The sequence below is a fragment of the Montipora foliosa genome, chromosome 11, assembly GCF_036669935.1.
Source record: "Montipora foliosa isolate CH-2021 chromosome 11, ASM3666993v2, whole genome shotgun sequence".
Lineage (NCBI taxonomy): Eukaryota > Metazoa > Cnidaria > Anthozoa > Scleractinia > Acroporidae > Montipora > Montipora foliosa.
The window spans coordinates 8885660-8905659 of record NC_090879.1 but is presented as its reverse complement, the minus strand read 5'-3'; the positions used below and the strand labels follow the sequence as shown (position 1 = coordinate 8905659).

At 40.4% G+C, this 20000-nt stretch overlaps 4 protein-coding genes and 1 pseudogene across 5 annotated transcripts in view; 3 read left to right on the top strand and 2 right to left on the bottom strand.

The window, feature by feature from the left end:
* Nucleotides 1-4006, top strand: part of LOC137975375 (uncharacterized) — a 5759-nt gene extending 1753 nt beyond the window's left edge. Inside the window, exons 2-4 of one of the 2 annotated variants that reach the window (XR_011117567.1) lie at nucleotides 152-260; nucleotides 1481-1879; nucleotides 2831-4006. Coding sequence is in view for 1 of the 2 variants with exons in the window: in XM_068822483.1 (XP_068678584.1) it covers nucleotides 152-260; nucleotides 1481-1764 (393 nt within the window). In the remaining variant the exon portion in view is untranslated. Of the gene's footprint in view, nucleotides 1-151; nucleotides 261-1480; nucleotides 2225-2830 lie in introns of those variants that run through there. The other variant, XM_068822483.1, reaches the window with a different exon arrangement.
* Nucleotides 4007-4705: 699 nt separating this feature from the next.
* LOC137976395 (uncharacterized) lies at nucleotides 4706-8575 on the top strand. The gene is made up of 3 exons (XM_068823738.1): nucleotides 4706-4998; nucleotides 6387-6495; nucleotides 7872-8575. The coding sequence occupies exons 1-3, from the start codon at nucleotides 4876-4878 to the stop codon at nucleotides 8153-8155; spliced, it is 516 nt and encodes a 171-aa protein (XP_068679839.1). The 5' UTR covers nucleotides 4706-4875; the 3' UTR covers nucleotides 8156-8575.
* A 140-nt stretch (nucleotides 8576-8715) lies between these two features.
* Nucleotides 8716-11422, bottom strand: LOC137976640 (protein-L-isoaspartate(D-aspartate) O-methyltransferase-like; annotated as a pseudogene).
* Nucleotides 11423-14057: 2635 nt separating this feature from the next.
* LOC137977719 (uncharacterized) lies at nucleotides 14058-18492 on the top strand. The gene is made up of 3 exons (XM_068825040.1): nucleotides 14058-14262; nucleotides 17249-17357; nucleotides 17992-18492. Exons 1-3 carry the CDS (start codon nucleotides 14140-14142, stop codon nucleotides 18273-18275), a joined length of 516 nt encoding a protein of 171 aa, XP_068681141.1. The 5' UTR covers nucleotides 14058-14139; the 3' UTR covers nucleotides 18276-18492.
* A 374-nt stretch (nucleotides 18493-18866) lies between these two features.
* Nucleotides 18867-20000, bottom strand: part of LOC137977718 (pyridoxal 5'-phosphate synthase subunit PdxT-like) — a 3126-nt gene continuing 1992 nt past the window's right edge. The window contains exon 2 of the mRNA XM_068825039.1: nucleotides 18867-20000. This exon is cut by the window's right edge and continues 305 nt beyond it. Coding sequence (XP_068681140.1) covers nucleotides 19913-20000 — 88 coding nt within the window. The 3' untranslated portion in view covers nucleotides 18867-19912.

Below are 20000 nucleotides of genomic sequence, written 5' to 3'. Positions count from 1 at the left end.
CATCAACCCTGCTTTCTAGAAACGTACTTACTGGAGGGGTCAGTAGAACATATGGTAACCCGTGGGGTAGTTCACAAAGCATGGCCCCAGGGGGTAGTTCCAAGAGTTAGGAGAGTGGGATTTCACCTCTTCCCTTTTTATACAACCACAGGACACGCGTGAAGAAAATGAGTATAAAGTGAGTCATCTTTCCAAGGCAGTGAGGCTCAATCCCGAGGAAACTGACATGTCCAAGGTCATCAAAATGATCCAGGAGAAAGGTATGAGAGGAAAGTACACTTACCTAACATTACTTATAAAACCCTTATGCATGACAAGTAACAGACATAACAAGGGAAATGGCTATGTGGCCTCTCTCTCCCATTTGTATGTCTTAACCCTTTGATGTCCAAACCAGCCCAAACTGGCCAGACTTAGTCTTTTACTCTAACGCCAGAGTATTTTACTCTGTCTAATGCCAGACGATTTTACTCGTCAATGGGGAATCCCTGGGAGTGAGTGGGTTAAGAACTCACTGTTAATGTCCCCATTAACGGGACATAGTTTTTCAGTGAGTGATTAACCCATTGACTCCCAGGGGTTCCCCATTGACGAGTAAAATTGTCTTGCGTTAGACAGAGTAAAATACCAAGTCTAGCTGGTTTCTTTGGCTTCATATCTGCAGTTCAATATATGATTCATTTCACACATCATTATTTTTATCTTTGATTCCGGATAATGTTATCATTACATCAGCAAAGTCTGGCACCTGTCACTTGAATTCAACCCCACAAACTTCACTAGTGACAACTGGGTCGAACTGGGAGTCCACCTACAAAATTTGGGTTCTGGGCACAATAAAGAATTTACTCAAACCATTGTTTGAAAGTCCTTGTATTCTGGCTATTGATCCCTTAGGGTCACATTATGCTGTCTGAAGTAAAAAATGCCCCAATTTTATGCACATGATGAGTTCTCCCAAATAATACCATTTGTTGTATATATGATACTTTGCATGTCTGTCATTTGCTCTTAAGCCATGACTTCCCTAGATTTGCCTTTTGTGGGATGCAGGGATGGCGCAGTGGAGAGAGCACTTGCCTCCCACCAATGTGGGTCAGGTTCGATTCCCAGACTGGGAGTCATGTGGGTTGAGTTTGTTGGTTCTCTACTCTGCACCGAGAGGTTGGTTTTTCTGCAGTTATTCCGGTTTTCTCCTCTCCTCAAAAACCAACATTTGATTTGATTTGGGTTGATTTGTTAATTTCAATTTACAGTGTCCCCAATTAGTGATCAGTGCTAGAAGAGTAGAAACTTAAATAAAGGTCATTTCCTTTCCTTACCTGCAGGCATGCCTAATTTAGTAAATTTCTCTGTAACAAAATAAAGTATATAATATATGTGTGTATATATTAGGTAGTGGGTGCCATTCTCTCACCCTGTGAAGCTGGTGTACAGGGTACAATACTCTACAATATAATCCTCCTTTTTTTCTTTGCAGCGGGACCTCCAGAAACAGATCCAAAAACAGTGGTGTGCTACTGTGCTGTGGGTTACCGGGCAAGTATCATGTCACAGCGGTTGTTAGACGAGTTAAAAAAGCAGCAAAATACAAGTATGAAGCCAGACTTGGATGTGTACAGTTTGGAAGGTGCTGTTTTTAAATGGGCCAATGAAAGGAAGGAGCTTGTGGACCCTAATGGCAACAGCACACCCATGGTCCATGGAATTGATAGACTATGGGGAAATTTGGTGTTTAAAGACATAAAAAAACTAGACCCTTAGACTAGCACGCCTACCTGAGATTTCTGTCGCAGTATTTTAATCTTATCCACATATTCTCACAAGGACTTTGAAACTCCCACCAAGTACACTGGACAACTCCATAATCCCACTTATGGTATAGTGCAATCTTTGTTACATTTTTTGCCTTATTAGCACTAGGCTATCATTTTCTAATCAGACAGCCAAGAATAAAGTACTGAATGTTGAAAGTGCATAATTTGCATAATGAGCTATGTCTGAAAATTCAAATGTGATATCCCAGATAATCTCTGAGAAATATTAATGATGCTTTGAAAAGGTGAAATTTTACAAAGAATGTATGGAACCATCAGCACTTTTCCACCCAGATCAGTTTTTGATGGTTAATAACTGGCTTTTTAAAATTGAGCCCTCCATGTCTGACTTGAGCTGAAATAATGATTTTACAGCTTCAGAATCAATAAAGTGTTATTGGCTGTTATGATTGCAAACATTTTAGAAATAATGCAGAATATAAAATCAAACATTTTATATTAAAATGCTTACCACTTTGCAATAAGTCCTTTGAAACCTGTGAAGCTGTATCTCAAGCAAAGTTCAGGTGGTTTATTGTTTACGGGCTTGTCCATGGTTCCAACAGCATTTATAACAGACCTAGGACTCCTCAATAACCCTCTCACTCCCAAGATTTGAATGCTAATTCTCCTTACTGCCCACAATACAAGTTACTTCTTACGTCAGTTATGGGGATTTGATTATATACATTATATTATATTTTAAAAATCCCAGGTGATAAACTTGTTTCTTCTTGTCACCAATCTGCTTAACGATGTATTGAACTTGTGAGGCGAAAATTTGTAATAATTTATATCAATCACTCTTGGGTTAAGAGCTCTTTTATTTGATTGACCTATGTTGTCAATGTAAGCTGTTTTTATAGTAGAGTAGGAGCTACACTATTGGTGGTAACATGGCAACGTGAAAAATAGGAATATATTAGTAACTCCATGATGAGTTTGAAGATGTGTATGCTACACAACTTACATATTATTATTATTATTTGTTATTTATTTATTTGTTTGAGCAGGTTGACGTTTTGGCAGCTATTCAGCTGATGTGGACCTGCTATACCCACCCACCCATATACACAAAGAGGACAGCCACAACACCAGTAACTTCATCCCCTACTCTTCTCGAATAGTGTGTGGGTTCTTTAACGTCCCACAGGGAACTAATGAACATGGAAGTTATTTGTGAGACAGGACCGCCGGCTTATCGTCCTTATCTGAGAAGACTTGAAAGTCTAACCATTTGCGGATGTAATTACAAAGGCAGCACTTTCTCCTCAGTTATTTAAAGACACTGAGTGTTGATCCGGCCGGAGTCGAACTCACGACCTCCCGCATGGCAGCCCGATTCTCAACCAACTGAGCCACCGGTGTGCGGTGCGCGTACATCGTTTTCTGGCTGAAATCGCAAAAAATGACGTTCAGCCTCAGGGCCAAAACTGGACGTTCTTATACTGAAAAAACGGGTTAACGCGAAAATGAAAGATCTCACAATAGCTTCTTTGGCAAGTTTACCAGAAATTGTACATTAAACCGCGGCTACACGAGCGATTTTTGTCTCGCGCCGGTGATGCGATTTTTTTCCGACTGTGACTTTCGTGAAAGTTTCAACTCTGGCGACTTTTTTCTTGCGTTTTTTCACCCGTCGCGTCGCCACTTGAAGGGTGGCTACACGCGTAATTTCATCTCGCGCTGACGACGTGACAAAGTTTGAAAAAATCGCATCAGCAGCGCGAGCAAAAAATCGCTCGTGAAGCCGCGGCTTTACTCGTTGTCGCTCGGGCCGAAGTCACGCAACGCTCCGCGGACGAGGACGAGGAGCGTTGCGTGACTTCCCTCCAAGAGGCGGCAAAGGAGACGTATTAAAATATAAACATAACAACATTCAACACGATAAGCTTGTGGGGTCGCGAGACTATGGTCTTATACCTCCTATGCTTTTGGACTTTTGCTTGATTGGTTGAGAGAGCGGCGATAGTTTTTTTTTTGAGCCAGCCGAGTGTTTTAAGGTATTCGTTAATTATATGCATGGAATTTCCGTAACAGATAGCTTGTACTAGATAAGCTTTTTTAATTGAGTATTTTGTAACGAGTGGCTCATTCTTGAGACTCCTTGTAAGCGAAAGCATCCCACCCGCCTCTCCCAGGTTGTAAGGTGCTAAGGTTTTAGCGTAATAAAACGATTGTTTACCCCATCTGTGAGCCTGCTTGTTTGTGATAGTAATTGAGATGAAATCCTTGTGCGTTGCAAAAAAATAAGAAAAGGCGTCTGCCCCGTAACGATTAATCATGTGTCATTGCAGTTTTGCATGGGTGACTTTCTATAAAACACCCTTTCTGTCTCTCCAACAGTCTGCAACGGTCTTACTTAACACTGTTAGGACGGGAATGACAGTGATTTCAGGGAATCATCATCATCATTATGACTTTATTATGGTGTCAAAGTGAAATATTTAGCCGAGGGTAAAATGAATCCCAGTCTGCTAAAATGCCCGAAACGATAAAATAAGCACTAAAACGCACAAGAATACATCAGAGGTGAGTCAGGTTTATTCATTTTATTGAATGAACGTTAAATTGAGTGTTTTTTTAGGCTTCATAATCGACGGTATTTTATTTCCCGTACAAAGTCTTATAACGCGTTTAAATTCTCAACGGCTGCCTGTAGCGGTGTATGAAATTTGCAGACTGCCTACAAATAGCACTGATAAACATTATTTAAGGCAATACCGCTTACACTCAAAGGCCATCTTCCCACTAGTGACCTACACGCTCTCTTGTGACGCGATCTTGGGGCTTATCTTTCATATACCGGACCCTGAATAATTAACGTCCATATAACAAAAGAACAAAGCTAACATAACAATACCAAATCAACAAGGCCTAATCAGAATAACAATGGTTCTTTTGTCTTCCGCCATTTTGCCGGGTCCGGTATATGAAAGTCTACCCGAACTTGGGCTGCCTATGGTCTGTTATGGTCTCACTTAACACTGTTGCAATCAACGGGTATCATTAATCGTTTACTAAACGGGCTTGGTCCACATATTTGCGGTCTTGACACATGGCTTTAAGACTAATTGTCGGCGTTTTAAAGAGGAAATTTCCTAACGTTCCAGTGATAACAACCGATGAACTTCAAAACCTTATGAAAACGTCCCAGGCACGACGAAAACTCGTTCTGCTGGTGAGTGCATTCTCCCTGTTCCATAGCGTGCGAGACCTGTTCGAATTGTTCTTAAAGTGGAGACTATATTTAACTTCTTTCACTGGCACATACATTGTTAACAGCAGTAGTTGCATTCTACAATACTTCTATTAAGACAACAAATGTAACACAAAACTTTCGGAAATAGAGGATAATTGGATTTAGAGTATTCTGTATTCTAACCCTAACCCTAAACTACGAGATGGCTTGTTTATGTTCAATACATTGCAGAAAGGTAGACTTGGCCCAGTATGATATTGTTTGCACGATTGAAAAGAATTTCCCAGAAAGATTACATTGAGGGCGTGTGGAAAATATCGAAAGGGAAATTGGAGTCCGGAATCGGAAACCGAAATCTCAAGGAAATCTGATGGGAAAATCCAAGTAGCGTAACCGCAAAATAGTGAGAAAGTCACCGTAGTTTTCCATAAAGAGTGACATAATGCCCATGAAATGTGATAAGGAATGGCAAATTACTGATTGAATGTAGGACTAGACACTCCATGAGCGTACACTGGATCGCCTGTGGTGCGTGTTACACACACACAGAAGGCATTGGGTTCGGTGATATTGAACTGCAGCACTCCAGTTAGTCAGCATCACATGTTCGTAAGTTTATTTTTACATCTCATAGATCAGAGTTGTAACAAGGTATATTTTTTTCAAAAATTTGAACCCTGATCCCAAAAATGATGAGAATTTTGATCCCTGAACCTTCAAAAATCACTGCTGATCCCGATCTCATGCATTTTGATTCCAGATCCCAGGCATTTGATCCCTGATCCCATATATCTCAGCGACCCTGCATAGATGTTTCGATTTTAAATTACAAACTCTGTTTTGATTGGCCACTCTACCTCACTGTGTAAATAGTTCACCCTGAAGTCAAAATAGATAAAGTTCTGTTTCCGAGGAAACGAAACAAAAAATTTACGAAAAGTCACCCAAACAGTACCCTGGGTGCGAAAGGAATTCTTTTCTCGATGGTTCAAGAGAGTGCTTCAGGAATTGGAGGAAATGCAGAGGACTGAGCTTACGGCCAGCTGGAATCAGCTGTGTGCTGGTTTTTGCTGAGTAGGGAGGAAAACCGGAGAACCCGGGGAAAAACCCTCGAAGCCGAGAAGACAACCAACACAAACTCTACCCACTTATGGTGTCAGGTCCGGGAATCGAACCTGGGCCACATTGGTGGGAGGCCAGTGCTCTCTCACCACTGCATCAACCCTGCTTCCTAGAAACGTACTTACTGGAGGGGTCAGTAGAACATATGGTAACCCGTGGGGTAGTTCACAAAGCATGGCCCCAGGGGGTAGTTCCAAGAGTTAGGGGAGTGGGATTTAACCTCTTCCCTTTTTATACAACCACAGGACACACGTGAAGAAAATGAGTATAAAGTGAGTCATCTCTCCAAGGCAGTGAGGCTCAATCCCGAAGAAACTGACATGTCCAAGGTCATCAAAATGATCCAGGAGAAAGGTATGAGAGGAAAGTACACTTACCTAACATTATTTATAAAACCCTTATGCATGACAAGTAACAGACATAACAAGGGAAATGGCAATGTGGCCTCTCTCTCCCATTTGTACGTCTTAACCCTTTGATGTCCAAACCAGCCCAAACTGGCCAGACTTAGTATTTTACTCTAACGCCAGAGTATTTTACTCTGTCTAACGCCAGACGATTTTACTCGTCAATGGGGAATCCCTGGGAGTGAATGGGTTAAGAACTCACTGTTAATGTCCCCATTAACGGGACATAGTTTTTCAGTGAGTGATTAACCCATTGACTCCCAGGGGTTCCCCATTGACGAGTAAAATTGTCTTGCGTTAGACAGAGTAAAATACCAAGTCTGGCCGGTTTCTTTGGCTTCATATCTGTAGTTCAATATATGATTCATTTCACATATCATTATTTTTATCTTTGATTCTGGATGTTATCATTACATCGCACCTGTCACTTGAATTCAACCTCACAAACTTCACTAGTGACAACTGGGTCGAACTGGAAGTCCACCTACAAAATTTGGGTTCTGGGCACAATAAAGAAACCATTGTTTGAAAGTCCTTGTATTCTGGCTATTGATCCCTTAGGGTCACATTATGCTGTCTGAAGTAAAAAATGCCCCAATTTTATGCACATGATGAGTTCTCCCAAATAATACCATTTGTTGCATATATGATACTTTGCATGTCTGTCATTTGCTCTTAAGCCATGACTCCCCTAGATTTGCCTTTTGTGGGATGCAGGGATGGCGCAGTGGAGAGAGCACTTGCCTCCCACCAATGTGGCTCAGGTTCGATTCCCAGACTGGGAGTCATGTGGGTTGAGTTTGTTGGTTCTCTACTCTGCACCGAGAGGTTGGTTTTTCTCCTATTATTCCGGTTTTCTCCTCTCCTCAAAAACCAACATTAAATTGATTTGATTTGGGTTGATTTGTTAATTTCAATTTACAGTGTCCCCAATTAGTGATCAGTCCTAGAAGAGTAGAAACTTAAATAAAGGTCATTTTTTTTCCTTACTTGCAGGCATGCCCAATTTAGTAAATTTCTCTGTAACAAAATAAAGTATATAATATATGTGTGTAACTGCAGACAGTACTGTTTCGGCCTTCTAGGCCTTATCAGTGCAGTGCTGATGTCTAGGATGGAGGTTAAGCTTATAAAGCCACCCCAAATGTCCCACGCATGTGGTACATCTAAGCCATGCCAGAGTGCTCAAACTAGCGAGCTAGTGAGCATGCGCAATTGCTTTTAGGTAGTAATTTTAGGTAGTGGATGCCATTCTCTCACCCTGTGAAGCTGGTGTACAGGGTACAATACTCTACAATATAATCCTCCTTTTTTTCTTTGCAGCGGGACCTCCAGAAACAGATCCAAAAACAGTGGTGTGCTACTGCGCTGTGGGTTACCGGGCAAGTATCATGTCACAGCGGTTGTTAGACGAGTTAAAAAAGCAGCAAAATACAAGTATGAAGCCAGACTTGGATGTGTACAGTTTGGAAGGTGCTATTTTTAAATGGGCCAATGAAAGGAAGGAGCTTGTGGACCCTAATGGCAACAGCACACCCATGGTCCATGGATTTGATAGACTGTGGGGAATTTTGTTGTTTAAAGACATTAAAAAACTAGGCCCTTAGTCTAGCATGCCTATCCGAGATTTCTCTCACAGTATTTTAATCTTGTCCACATATTCTCACGAGGACTTTGAAACTCCCACCAAGTACACTGGACAACTCCATAATGGCACTTATGGTATAATGCAATCTTTTTTACATTTTTTGCCTTATTAGCACCAGGCTATCATTTTCTAATCAGTCAGCCAAAAAAATTTAAACTGTTCTGTATGAAACCAGGTCCAGAGAGCAACCTCTAAAGGGAAACCGATGTTTGGGATCCACATGTTATCTTTCCTAACTTGCTGGAATCACCAGATATTTACCTCGCCGCTTTACGGCTCGGTAAATATCCCCCACTAGCCACCTTTACTTTGGTGAATAGTTGCTAATTATGTAAGGTTAATTTGTTACTTACAATAAAATTCTAAAACTTGGGAATGACTCATGTGTGGTTGAAATGTCTTCTTTAATTATCATGCCTTTTTTTATCATTTTTCCTCAAGTAATTATTAGTCTAATTAATTTAACATGTGGGAGTGAGCATTCTCTCCTAGGCTCTAGTTAACTATTCTCACTAATGCAGTAAAAGACTAAACCCTTGTTAAAAAGATGATTCCACAAAAACGAATACTGGAATAAATAATTTGTTTCCCTTAAAAGTAAACCTGTTAACAGAGAGGATAATTATATATTTTTCAAATCACCTACTGTTAATATGTCAAACCAAAGGGATGTTTTTGCTCCATTGCAAAATAGAGGCCTGTTCCCTCAAGCAAGTCAACCGAAAACAATGTTAAATTTCAAACCAAGGATTCTTCAAAGATCACTCTTGACATGATGTTTTGGTGATTGGCACACAAAGTTTTGTTAACAAGCTAAATAAAGGCACCAGGTACCATGACCATATAACTTAATAATGGTCCTGACAGAGTGCTTATTTCGTAATTCTAGTCCAAAGTTGATAAGTTCTCAGTTTCTATCTTGCTGGAGTCTGTCCGTGAGAGGAACATATCGGACCCCCATTAACTTTTGTTGAGTGATATTTCCATCTGTATCCTTGTCAATCTGTTCAAGCCATTGGTTGTCATGGGCAGGTCCGACAGGAATGAAAAGCCTACCACCAGGCTTCAGCTGTTTTATGAGAGCATCAGGAACAGGATAGGCTGCCGCACCAACATGAATGGCATCATATGGGGCATCTAAAGGTTTGAAAGATGTGGTTGCAAAATGGAGAAAGAAAGGTTCACAAAGTTGTCATTAATGGCTGGGAGCAAGCTGTTTTTAAACTGGGATCAGGCTGCACAGTGAAACATGATGATAAAAAGGGAATGGCTGAATAGAAATCTGCTAGTGTCTCGACCTGGCTGCCTTGCTCATCAATTTATTTCTGCCCCATTCCAGTGTGGTTGAGTCTGCTCCTTGGCCAGGTTATTCAATTGGCTATGCAGTGAGAATAGATGGATCGACTATTTTGAGTTTTTACACTGATTGAAAAGGTAAAGTCACAGTTAATAGCTGGTCATGTTCCTGAGATTCTGGAGGGATTGGGGTCTCATTAGGTATAATAAACAATAACAAGGCACTCTGTGACTACCCAATAGGGTGATTTCACATGATGTCACAGCTGCCATGTTGGAGGAGTGAAACAAAGAAACAGCGGCCAATTTGTTGGAGGAGTTCACGGAAATTATATTCTTTTGGGAATTGAACCTAATTTTTATGAAAATTCTTCCTTTTGTTTCAGTATGCAAATATGGCAGCTGGTCACATGAGTGAACACACTCTATTGATTTATCAAGCAGTATTTTATGAGATGACTTGCTTAAATTCATGGGGTGTTTTTTTTTTGGGAAATGGTGCTCATTCTTGCTGCCTTAATGCCATTAATCATGTTAACTACTTAACTGGCACTTATACTTTTTCTCTCACCATTTTCAAATCCTTCTCTTCCAGTGCCTGTTACAAGGACAACCTGGCCACTTGCCAAGGGTCAGCATTTCCATTCTTCATATTTCGTTTTGACTGTTCTACTAGTTCTGGTATGTGGTCAATACCAACTACTTTTCCATTTTTTCCAACCATTTCAGCCATGCAAGCTGTAAGGTAACCACTCCCTGAAATTGAGACCATGTTACACGTATAACCCTTGTAAAATCACTAAGGATAACGATGAACCTTCCTTTGAAGTGAATTGAAGTCCTCACCCCTACCTCCAGAATAAAATGCTCTGGTTTCTACATGTCACATGACCAGACACCCCTCAAACTTGTGTGAAAAAATGTGCAACAAAAGACTTTAATATAGTTACGAAATACTAAAAATATCACTTTCTTTTACCTGAACCGACATCCAGAGCCTTTGCTCCTTCAAACATATAATCTTTGAGAATAGATGAGTTCACGCTCTTGAGTGCATCATGGGTTATCAGAGCAAGATGGAGAGAAATTCAAAGGTCTGTAAGGAAGTTCAAAACGATAAAAAGTATTCATGATATGCAATTTTGGGTTTTTTATTTTCCAAAACAAAAGATATGCACTCAAAGGTGTGGCAGAATAAATTTGGAGAGAATGGCTATTGTAGAAATTATTTTATTAAAAAGAGTTTCTGCCATACATTTCCTGTAATATAATTCCAAAGGCACAAAATTACAGAGAATGTATGGAGACAAAAAAAGCAATATTAAGGAATTCCAAAGAACGGATACCAAGTCTAGTTCATCTCAGTTGTGAACATGAACTTATTTGTTGGGTTTATGAAGGCGAAAGTCTATAAAGTAGAGTCATGTACAGTATATTTTGCTTTGAATTTCCATACAAACCTCTTTGAATTTCCCGCCATGTTGCCCTGATTACCCATAATGCAATTAAGAGCATGAACTCGTCTTTCGAGGGCGTGTCATGCATGGATGGGGTGCACTTATTGTCACGCCGTAGCCAATTGACTGAGGGGAATCCATGTATGGTGAATAAGTACAATAATTTCCACGATCCACCTTTCTCATTGCTTTCACAACTCGCTGTGTTTTCAAGATACCACTTCGACTGAGCTGCGAAACTAAGTCGTCGTGTTCTCTGCCATGCGATCTCCACTCCATACCCGATGCTTGAACGTATTTTTTGTCCTTTTGCAATTTGGGCTGAGCAGTTTGCTCTCTTTGCTTTGAAAAGCCTTTGTTCTTGCAGACGCCAGGAATAGTATCCTCGTCAGTTGCGTAGGAGGTGCTGTAGATTAGAGTTATAATTAAAACAGGCCGCAAACCACAGGTAGCGCAAGCTCGATATATGAGCAGCTCTTTATATGATGACCTTTGCATTGTTACGTGACTCGAGCGATTTGCATATTTGTAAGGATTTGTATGGGGAAAATAACAATTGTTTCTGTGACATATAAAAATGTAGCGATTTAAATAAAAATCGTCTTACCTTACTTTAGTTGAGTGTTTTTTTTTCCCTCCTGTGTGGTCTTTGAGCCGATTTACGGCCATTCCTGTTAGTTTTAGAGGAACCGGTTTGCTCCCGCTTATATCGAGCTTGGGCTACCTGTGCACAAACTCACGATTCCGACAGGTCAGGTTCCCATCAGACCCTCATGCCACACGGGGAGATGGATAAAAATTGGCTCCCCCACATTAGCCTCCATTGCAAGCTACAATCAGTGACACATTGTTGGTACACTGACGGAATTAATCGAGCATCCCTCCCTCTAGCCGGCGTAGCAAGCGTTTCCGTGCTGTTTCGGAGCAAAGAAAGACTGAGGAACGAGATTCTCGGTTTTGGCCGCGCGAGAAATGAAATGAGAGGCAAAAAATGAAAGAGGGGGGAGGGGGAGACAAAAAAATTTGCTCCCCACTTACTCGCGCCATTTTTCGCGCGGCCTTTGCTCCGAAACAGCACGGAAACGCTTGCTACGCAGGCTACCCTCCCTCTCCCACTTCAATGTTGTTTAGAAACTAAAACGCACTGAAAAGTTACTTTTGGTGCAATGCGCTATCCAACATTGCACTGCACGTCGGAAAGGGGATGGGCGTTTCAACGACTTATCAGTCTTTTGACTGTGATTGTAGTTCCAGTCCAATAGTGAAAATACCAATATGGTCTATTGAACAATCTCCCACCAGAAGTTATAGCATCTACTTCCTATGTTCATTGACAGGCACTTCCTGTGTAATCTTATTTATCGATTAGTAATTTCATGTTTTTGTTTTATTCATTGTATTTTTTAATTATTTAAAACTGTCTTCAAATATACTCTTTTATGGTGGGGGTACACCTGAAAGCCGTTTTCACGCCGCATTTCAAGCAATACAAAATCCCTATGCTCATAACACAAATCAATGTTTTGGGGTGTTTGTAAATTTTTTGGTGATTTTTATAGGTACATTTGGGAGGAGATAGTTTTTTTGAAAGCGTAGTAAAATTTGGAGAATTTAGAATAGAGAAGAATAGTTTTTCTGCGCGCGCCGTCGCCACTGGCGTTCCCGTTCTGTTGCTAAGTGATTTCACGGAATGCCCGAAATTGTAAAATAAGCACCAAAACGTGCCACACAAGAATATACCAGAGGTGAGTCAGTTTTATTCATTTTATTGAATGAACGTTAAATTGAGCGTTTTTTCAGGCTTCATAATCGACGGTATTTTATTTCCCATACAAAGTCTTATAACGCGTTTAAATTCTCAACGGCTGCCTGCAACCCAATACCGCTTGCACTCAAAGGTCATCTTCCCACTAGTAATAATTAATTATTACACGCTCTCTAGTGACGCGAACTTGGGCTGCCAATGGTGGGCCCTTGTTTCTGGAGCGACGAATTACACAGCCAACACTAGGCTTTCCCTCTGCATGCTCAACAAACACTCTGCGTGCCGGTTGAGTCATTTCCTCAGTTATAACCAATATGACTGAACAAAGAATAAATAAATTATTAATAAATGAAACATTTATTTAGTTTTTTTAACCTTTTAGCATTATTTTGTTTTGTTTTGTTGTTCTTTTTTAAGAAACGCATTAGATGAAAAATTTGATCCGTCTATAAGTCTATAAATCTTCAGATTTTCAAAAACAACACGTACTTTTAATCTTCCAAATTAAAACTGTTGCAATCAACGGGTATCATTAACCCTTACAAAAGGCTTGTACTTAAACACGGAATGCCGGAATGCTGGAATGCTGGAATGGCGGAACGGCGGAATACTTAAACACCGAACGCTGGAATGGAACGCCGAAATACTTAAACACGGAACGCCGGAATACTTAAACATGGAACGCCGAAATACTTAAACACGGAACGCCGGAATACTTAAACATGGAACGCCGAAATACTTAAACACGGAACGCCGGAATACTACCCCCCCCCCCCCCCCCACAAGTGCTCAGGCAAAAAATTAAAGTACAAAACAATGGTGAAATATGAACCCTTTTATTGTCGTAAAAAAGGTTGCTGTTATTCATCGTGGTGAAGTACAATAATAAAGTATTCTCGTTTGTTTCACGATGTGGTCACTTGTGATGTAGATCGCGACGTTTCGACTGCATACTGCTAGTCTTCATAAGGCGATGATGTCGAATGGTGACGCGTCACCTTTTAAACAGGATGCTCTGCTGAAACAAAACGAGAATACTTTATTATTGTACTTCACCACGATGAATAACAGCAACCTTTTTTACGACAATAAAAGGGTTCATATTTCACCATTGTTTTGTACTTTAATTTTTTGCCCCGAACACTTGTGGAGGGGGGGGGGGGAGGGGGGTAGTATTCCGGCGTTCCGTGTTTAAGTATTTCCGCGTTCCGTGTTTAAGCACTCCGGCGTTCCGTGTTTAAGTATTTCGGCGTTCCATGTTTAAGTATTCCGGCGTTCCATGTTTAAGTATTCCACCGTTCCACCAATCTGGCATTCCACCAATCTGGCATTCCATCATTCCGGCATTCCATCATTCCGGCATTCCGTGTTAAAGTACTAGCCTTTACTAAACGGGCTTGGTCCACGTATTTGCGCTCTTGACACATGGCTTTAAGACTAATTAGCGTCCTTTTAAAGAGGAATTATCCTAACGTTCCAGTGATAACAACCGATGAACTTCAAAACCTTATGAAAACGTCCCAGCCACGACGAAAACTCGTTCTGCTGGTGAGTACACTCTCCCTGTTCCATAGCGCGCGAGACTTGTTCGAATTATTCTTAAAGTGGAGACTATATTTAACTTCTCCCACTGGCGCATACATTGTTAACAGCAGTAGACTTCTATTAAGACAACAATTGTAACACATAAAACTTACGGAAATAGAGGATAATTGGAAAGAGTATTCTGTATTCTAACCCTGACCCTAACCTGGAAACTACGAGATGGCTTGTTTATGTTCAGTACACTGCAGAAAGGTAGATTTGGCCCAGAATGATATTGTTTGCACGATTGAAGAGACTCTTGAGTAAAACTCACTCGTTTCTTCTTTAAATAGTCTGCAAATTGCTCTGACGCACGTTTTCCTGCATGTCATGCCCCGGGGGGGTACTCGACATATCCCTGGGTGGGGAGGTACGGCGCGGCCCCTCATACCCTGACCCTGTTTAAGACAAATATTACTAATTTTCCTACCCATTTTAAGACAGAATTCCGATTTTTGATATCCTGTTTAAGACATTTAACCCAGTTTAAGACAAAAATTGATAAATCGTTACCCTGATTAAGACAAAAATGATAAATTCGATACCCTTTTCAAGACAAAAATCCCGAAAAACGTACCCTGGCTGGCCGCACGTCCCCATTAAGCCCTTATAAGGGAGTACACCCCCCCCCCCCCCCCAGGGTCATGCATGCCTTGCAGTTGCACTATGCACACTCTACGGAAGGTCTCAAGATGTTGTTTCCGCTTCATAATTCCTCTTCTTTATCTGATGCCAGGTCAAAAAATATATGTGGATTTACGTTAGCACCAAAGAGTACCGTAAAAGCGGGGAGTTAACAGTAAAAGGCAAGCCAAAAGACTATCGATCGTAAAAACACTATAAATTCTTCAGTCTCCGACTCTGAAGCAAGGGGAAGGTCATGATGTTCTGTAAAAAGGAATAAATTGATCACATGCTAGGCAACTGACCATACAGGTGCACGTGATTGTGTCAACTGAATGAACTACGGGAAAGAATGTTAGGGTGTTTTCGGATTTCCAATTGAACACAAAATCCAAAAATGGATTTTGTTAATTGAAAACCTTACCCAACATGGATTTCCAATTAGTGAATCTGCAACAAAATCCGTTTTCAGATCTATCATTTTGTTTTCGATTGGAAATCCGAACGTCACACAACATGATGAATTCACAAAGGAAAATATCTCACAAAAACTTTTCCAGCGAAAAATGTATTGAAAGAAACAATATATTTGCTGTCAGAGGCAAAAAGCCCTTCCTATTTCATTGCGTGCATGAAAAAACAAGAAACCCAATCAAGTCAATGTTAATTACCAGATGCAAAAAAATAAATTTCAGGATAAAACCCTTTTTGAATGGTAAGGGCCGGAGAAAAGATAAAATACTATTGTGTGGGTCACTCGGTCTGTCGTATTTATTTCGCTTGGTCTATTGAAACTCTTGAGAAATAAAGATAGAAATATGGACGCAAACTCTCTTGGAATATTGAGAAGCCTGTCAAGGAATATTAACCATAAAGAGAAGAACAGATACTTGTTTAGGTGCACAGTACATCAAAGCATAAAGTCTACAAATACTTTTTTTACCTTCAAATGCCACAACGTAACATTTCAGATTCCGTTTTCCGTGAATCTTCGATTACTTGTGTTACATGTGAACCAAGGCAGTTACCAGTACTACAATGAGGGACAAAAGTGTTGAGACATTTTGCCCTTTTGGAGTACCTAAGGCCCATTTCTCCCTAAAGTACACCCCCCCTCCCCCCAAAACAATGCTGGATTTCCTGTCTCTAAAACTTGCTTCTTTCCTGTGCAACATTAAAAAGGGGGAGTGGGGGTGGCTCTCAATATAAACGGGATTTGAAATGGAATACCGGTAATTGAAATGTTGCAATTAGCACTCTATTCAGTCAACTGTCTTAACCACTTTTGTCGCCCATTGTAGCTTTAAAATAACTGGTTCCCGGTTTACCCAATTTATTGTTACGACTCGCCAGTGCGAAGATTGTTTACATTACTCATTAACCCAAAGAGAGATACCGGTAGCTTTGGATTTTTCAACAATTATATCGCTTTTATCTAACCCAAAATCATTCAGATAGTCAAAACTTCACATTTATGACCCATTTCCTTCACTTTTTGTTTGTCAGCATTATGATTTCCGATACTTCAGGTTCACATGTTCGTAAGTTTGTTTTTACATCTCACAGATCAGAGTCGTAACGAGGTATATTTTTTTTATTACTGATCCCATATTTTTACTCAAAAATTTGAACCCTGAACCCAAACATGATGAGAATTTTAATCCCTCAACCCTCAAAAATCACTGCTGATCCCGATCTCATGCATTTTGATTCCAGATCCCAGGCCTTTGATCCCTGATCCCATATACCTCAGCGACCCTGCATAGATGTTTCGATTTTAAATTACAAACTCTGTTTTGATTGGCCACTCTACCTCGCTGTGTAAATAGTTCACCCTGAAGTCAAAATAGATAATGTTTCGTTTCCGAGGAAACGAAACAAAAAACTTACGAAAAGTCACCCAAACAGTACCCTGGGTGCCAAAAGAATTCTTTTTTTCGATTGTTCAAGAGAGTGCTTCCGGAATTGGAGGAAACGCCGAGGACTGAGCTTACAGCCAGCTGGAATCAGCTGTGTGCTGGTTTTTGCTGAGTAGGGAGGAAAACCGGAGAACCCGGGGAAAAACCCTCGAAGCCGAGAAGACAACCAACACAAACTCTACCCACTTATGGTGTCATGTCTGGGAATCAAACCTGGGCCACACATTGGTGGGAGGCGAGTGTTCTCTCACCACTGCGTCAACCCTGCTTCCTAGAAACGTACTTACTGGAGGAGTCAGTAGAACACATGGTAACCCGTGGGGTAGTTCACAAAGCATGGCCTGGGGGAGTAGTTCCCAGAGTTACGGGAGTGGGATTTCACCTCTTCCCTTTTTATACAACCACAGGACACGCGTGAAGAAAATGAGTTTAAAGTAAGTCATCTTTCCAAGGCAGTGCGGCTCAATCCCGGGGAAACTGACATGTCCAAGGTCATCAAAATGATCCAGGAGAAAGGTATGAGAGGAAAGTACACTTACCTAACATTACTTACAAAACCATTGTGCATGACAAGTAACAGACATAAGGGAAGTGGCAGTGTGGCCTCTCTCTCCCATTTGTACGTATTAACCCTTTGATATTCAAACAGGCCTAAACCGGCCAGACTTAGTATTTTACTCTGTCTAACGCCAGACGATTTTACTCATCAATGGCTTAATAACTCACTGAAAAAGAAACAGTATTTTACTCTGTCAAATGCCAGACCATTTTACTCGCCAATGGGGAACCCCTGGGAGTGAATGGGTTAATAACTCACTGAAAAACTATGTTCCCAGTAATTAATAACTCACTGAAAAAAGAAACAGTATTTTACTCTGTCAAACGCCAGACGATTTTACTCGAACCCCTGGGAGTCAATGGGTTAATAACTCACTGAAAAACTATTTAAGAAACAGTAATGTTTACTCCGTCTAACGCATGCCCAATTTAGTAAATTTCTCTGCAACAAAATAAAGTATACAATATATGTGTGTATATGTTAGGTAGTGGGTGCCATTCTCTCACCCTGTGAAGCTGGTGGGTCTAATATAATGAGTGTACAGGGTACAATACTCTACAAATTATATAACCCTCCTTTTTTTCTTTGCAGCGGGACCTCCAGAAACAGATCCAAAAACAGTGGTGTTCTACTGCGCTGTGGGTTACCGGGCAAGTATCATGTCACAGCGGTTGTTAGACGAGTTAAAAAAGCAGCAAAATACAAGTATGAAGCCAGACTTGGATGTGTACAATTTGGAAGGTGCTATTTTTAAATGGGGCAATGAAAGGAAGGAGCTTGTGGACCCTAACGGCAACAGTACACCCATGGTCCATGGAGTTGATAGAGTACGGGGAACTTTGGTGTTTAAAGACATAAAGAAATTAGGCCCTTAGTCTAGCACGCCTATCCGAGATTTCTCTTGCAGTATTTTAATCTTATCCACATATTCTCACAAGGACTTTGAAACTCCCATCAAGTACACTGGACAACTCCAGAATGCCAGTTATGGTATAGTGCAATCTTTGTTACATTTTTTGCCTTATTAGCACTAGGCTATCATGTTCTAATCAGTCAGCCAAGAATAAAGTACTGAATGTTGAAAGTGCATAATTCGCATAATGAGCTATGTCTGAAAATTCGAATGCGATATCCCAGATAATCTCTGAGAAATGATGCTTTGAAAATTCGAAATTTTACAAAGAATGTATGGAATCATCAACACTTTTCCACCCAGATCAGTTTTTGATGGTTAATAACTGGCTTTTTAAAATTGAGCCCTCCATGTCTCACACGAGCTGAAATAATGATTTCACAGCTTCAGAATCAATAAAGTGTTATTGGCTGTTATGATTGCAAACATTTTAGAAATAATGCAGAATATAAAATCAAACATTCCATATTAAAATGCTTACCACTTTGCAATAAGTCCTTTGAAACCTGTGAAGCTGTATCACAAGCAAAGTTCAGGTGGTTTATTGTTTACGGGCTTGTCCATGGTTCCAACAGCATTCATAACAGACCTAGGACTCCTCAATAACCCTCTCACTCCCAAGATTTGAATGCTAATTCTCCTTACTGCCCACAATACAAGTTATTTCTTACGTCAGTTATGGGGATTTGATTATATACATTGTATTATATTTAAAAAACCCCAGGTGATAAACTTGTTTCTTCTTGTCACCAATCTGCTTAATGATGTATTGAACTTGTGAGGGGAAAATTTGTAATATATCAATCACTCTTGGGTTAAGAGCTCTTTTATTAGATTGACCTATGTTGTCAATGTAAGCTGATTTTAAAAGAATTTGTAGCAAACATCTGGGCATAGCTGCATTTAAAACGTGGCTAGATTTAAACCAATCCATTGCCTTTGGTCGCTCTACAACTTAGCATTGTTTCTTCAACTGCAACAAAAGCTTAAAAAGCACAAACAACGTATGCAAACTCAGAAGTTTCTTGATTATTAGTAGTGTTTGTTTAGAAAAAACACCGTCAACAAGTTAACAGGGAGATTAGGAAACCATGACGGCTACATCGACAAAAACATGACTTCAGAATATACTCTTAAGTATTTCATGATCATTCCCTGTTGTTTACAGTGGGCGAAGTATCCTATAACTAAATTGGTACGAAAATTCACTGTTGTATGCCTATGTTGTTATCAAAACCATTACATTGGTAATTTTAAGTTGTTGCTTCCACGAGTACGGGAGAGAAATGTACAAAAATGCATGTCGCATCTGCATCATGACCATTTTTCCTCTTTTAACAAACAATATCACTGCTATTTGGTGTTGTTGTTGCTGTAGCCCGGATTGTTTCATAAACTCCCTAATGTGTCTGTGCATGCTGCTTGCATTTATGCTTCCCAGTTAGCAGAGTCTGGGTTCACACAATTTCTTCTCTCTGCAAGAGACCTCTGCTAGCACAGAAAGTATCAATGCTGGTCTTTCTCTACCTAGTGATTGTCAATGCCTGTCAAAGAGCTCCACCTCTTTGTCAGACCACCAGGAAAGTTATCTCATAATTATTATGTCCTTGGAACACCAGTATTATTTCCCCAGTTGGTCCTCTCTATAATTTGTCTCAAGAAATACTCATGCCATCTTGTATCCTCT

Bases quoted from the DNA above. Each gene is read 5' to 3' on its own strand.
- LOC137976395 (XM_068823738.1), top strand. From the start codon at position 4,876: ATGGCTTTAAGACTAATTGTCGGCGTTTTAAAGAGGAAATTTCCTAAC. The intron at 4,999-6,386 runs GTGAGTGCATTC...ATACAACCACAG, and splicing joins GACGAAAACTCGTTCTGCTG to GACACACGTGAAGAAAATGA. The intron at 6,496-7,871 runs GTATGAGAGGAA...TTTTCTTTGCAG, and splicing joins CAAAATGATCCAGGAGAAAG to CGGGACCTCCAGAAACAGAT.
- LOC137977719 (XM_068825040.1), top strand. From the start codon at position 14,140: ATGGCTTTAAGACTAATTAGCGTCCTTTTAAAGAGGAATTATCCTAAC. The intron at 14,263-17,248 runs GTGAGTACACTC...ATACAACCACAG, and splicing joins GACGAAAACTCGTTCTGCTG to GACACGCGTGAAGAAAATGA. The intron at 17,358-17,991 runs GTATGAGAGGAA...TTTTCTTTGCAG, and splicing joins CAAAATGATCCAGGAGAAAG to CGGGACCTCCAGAAACAGAT.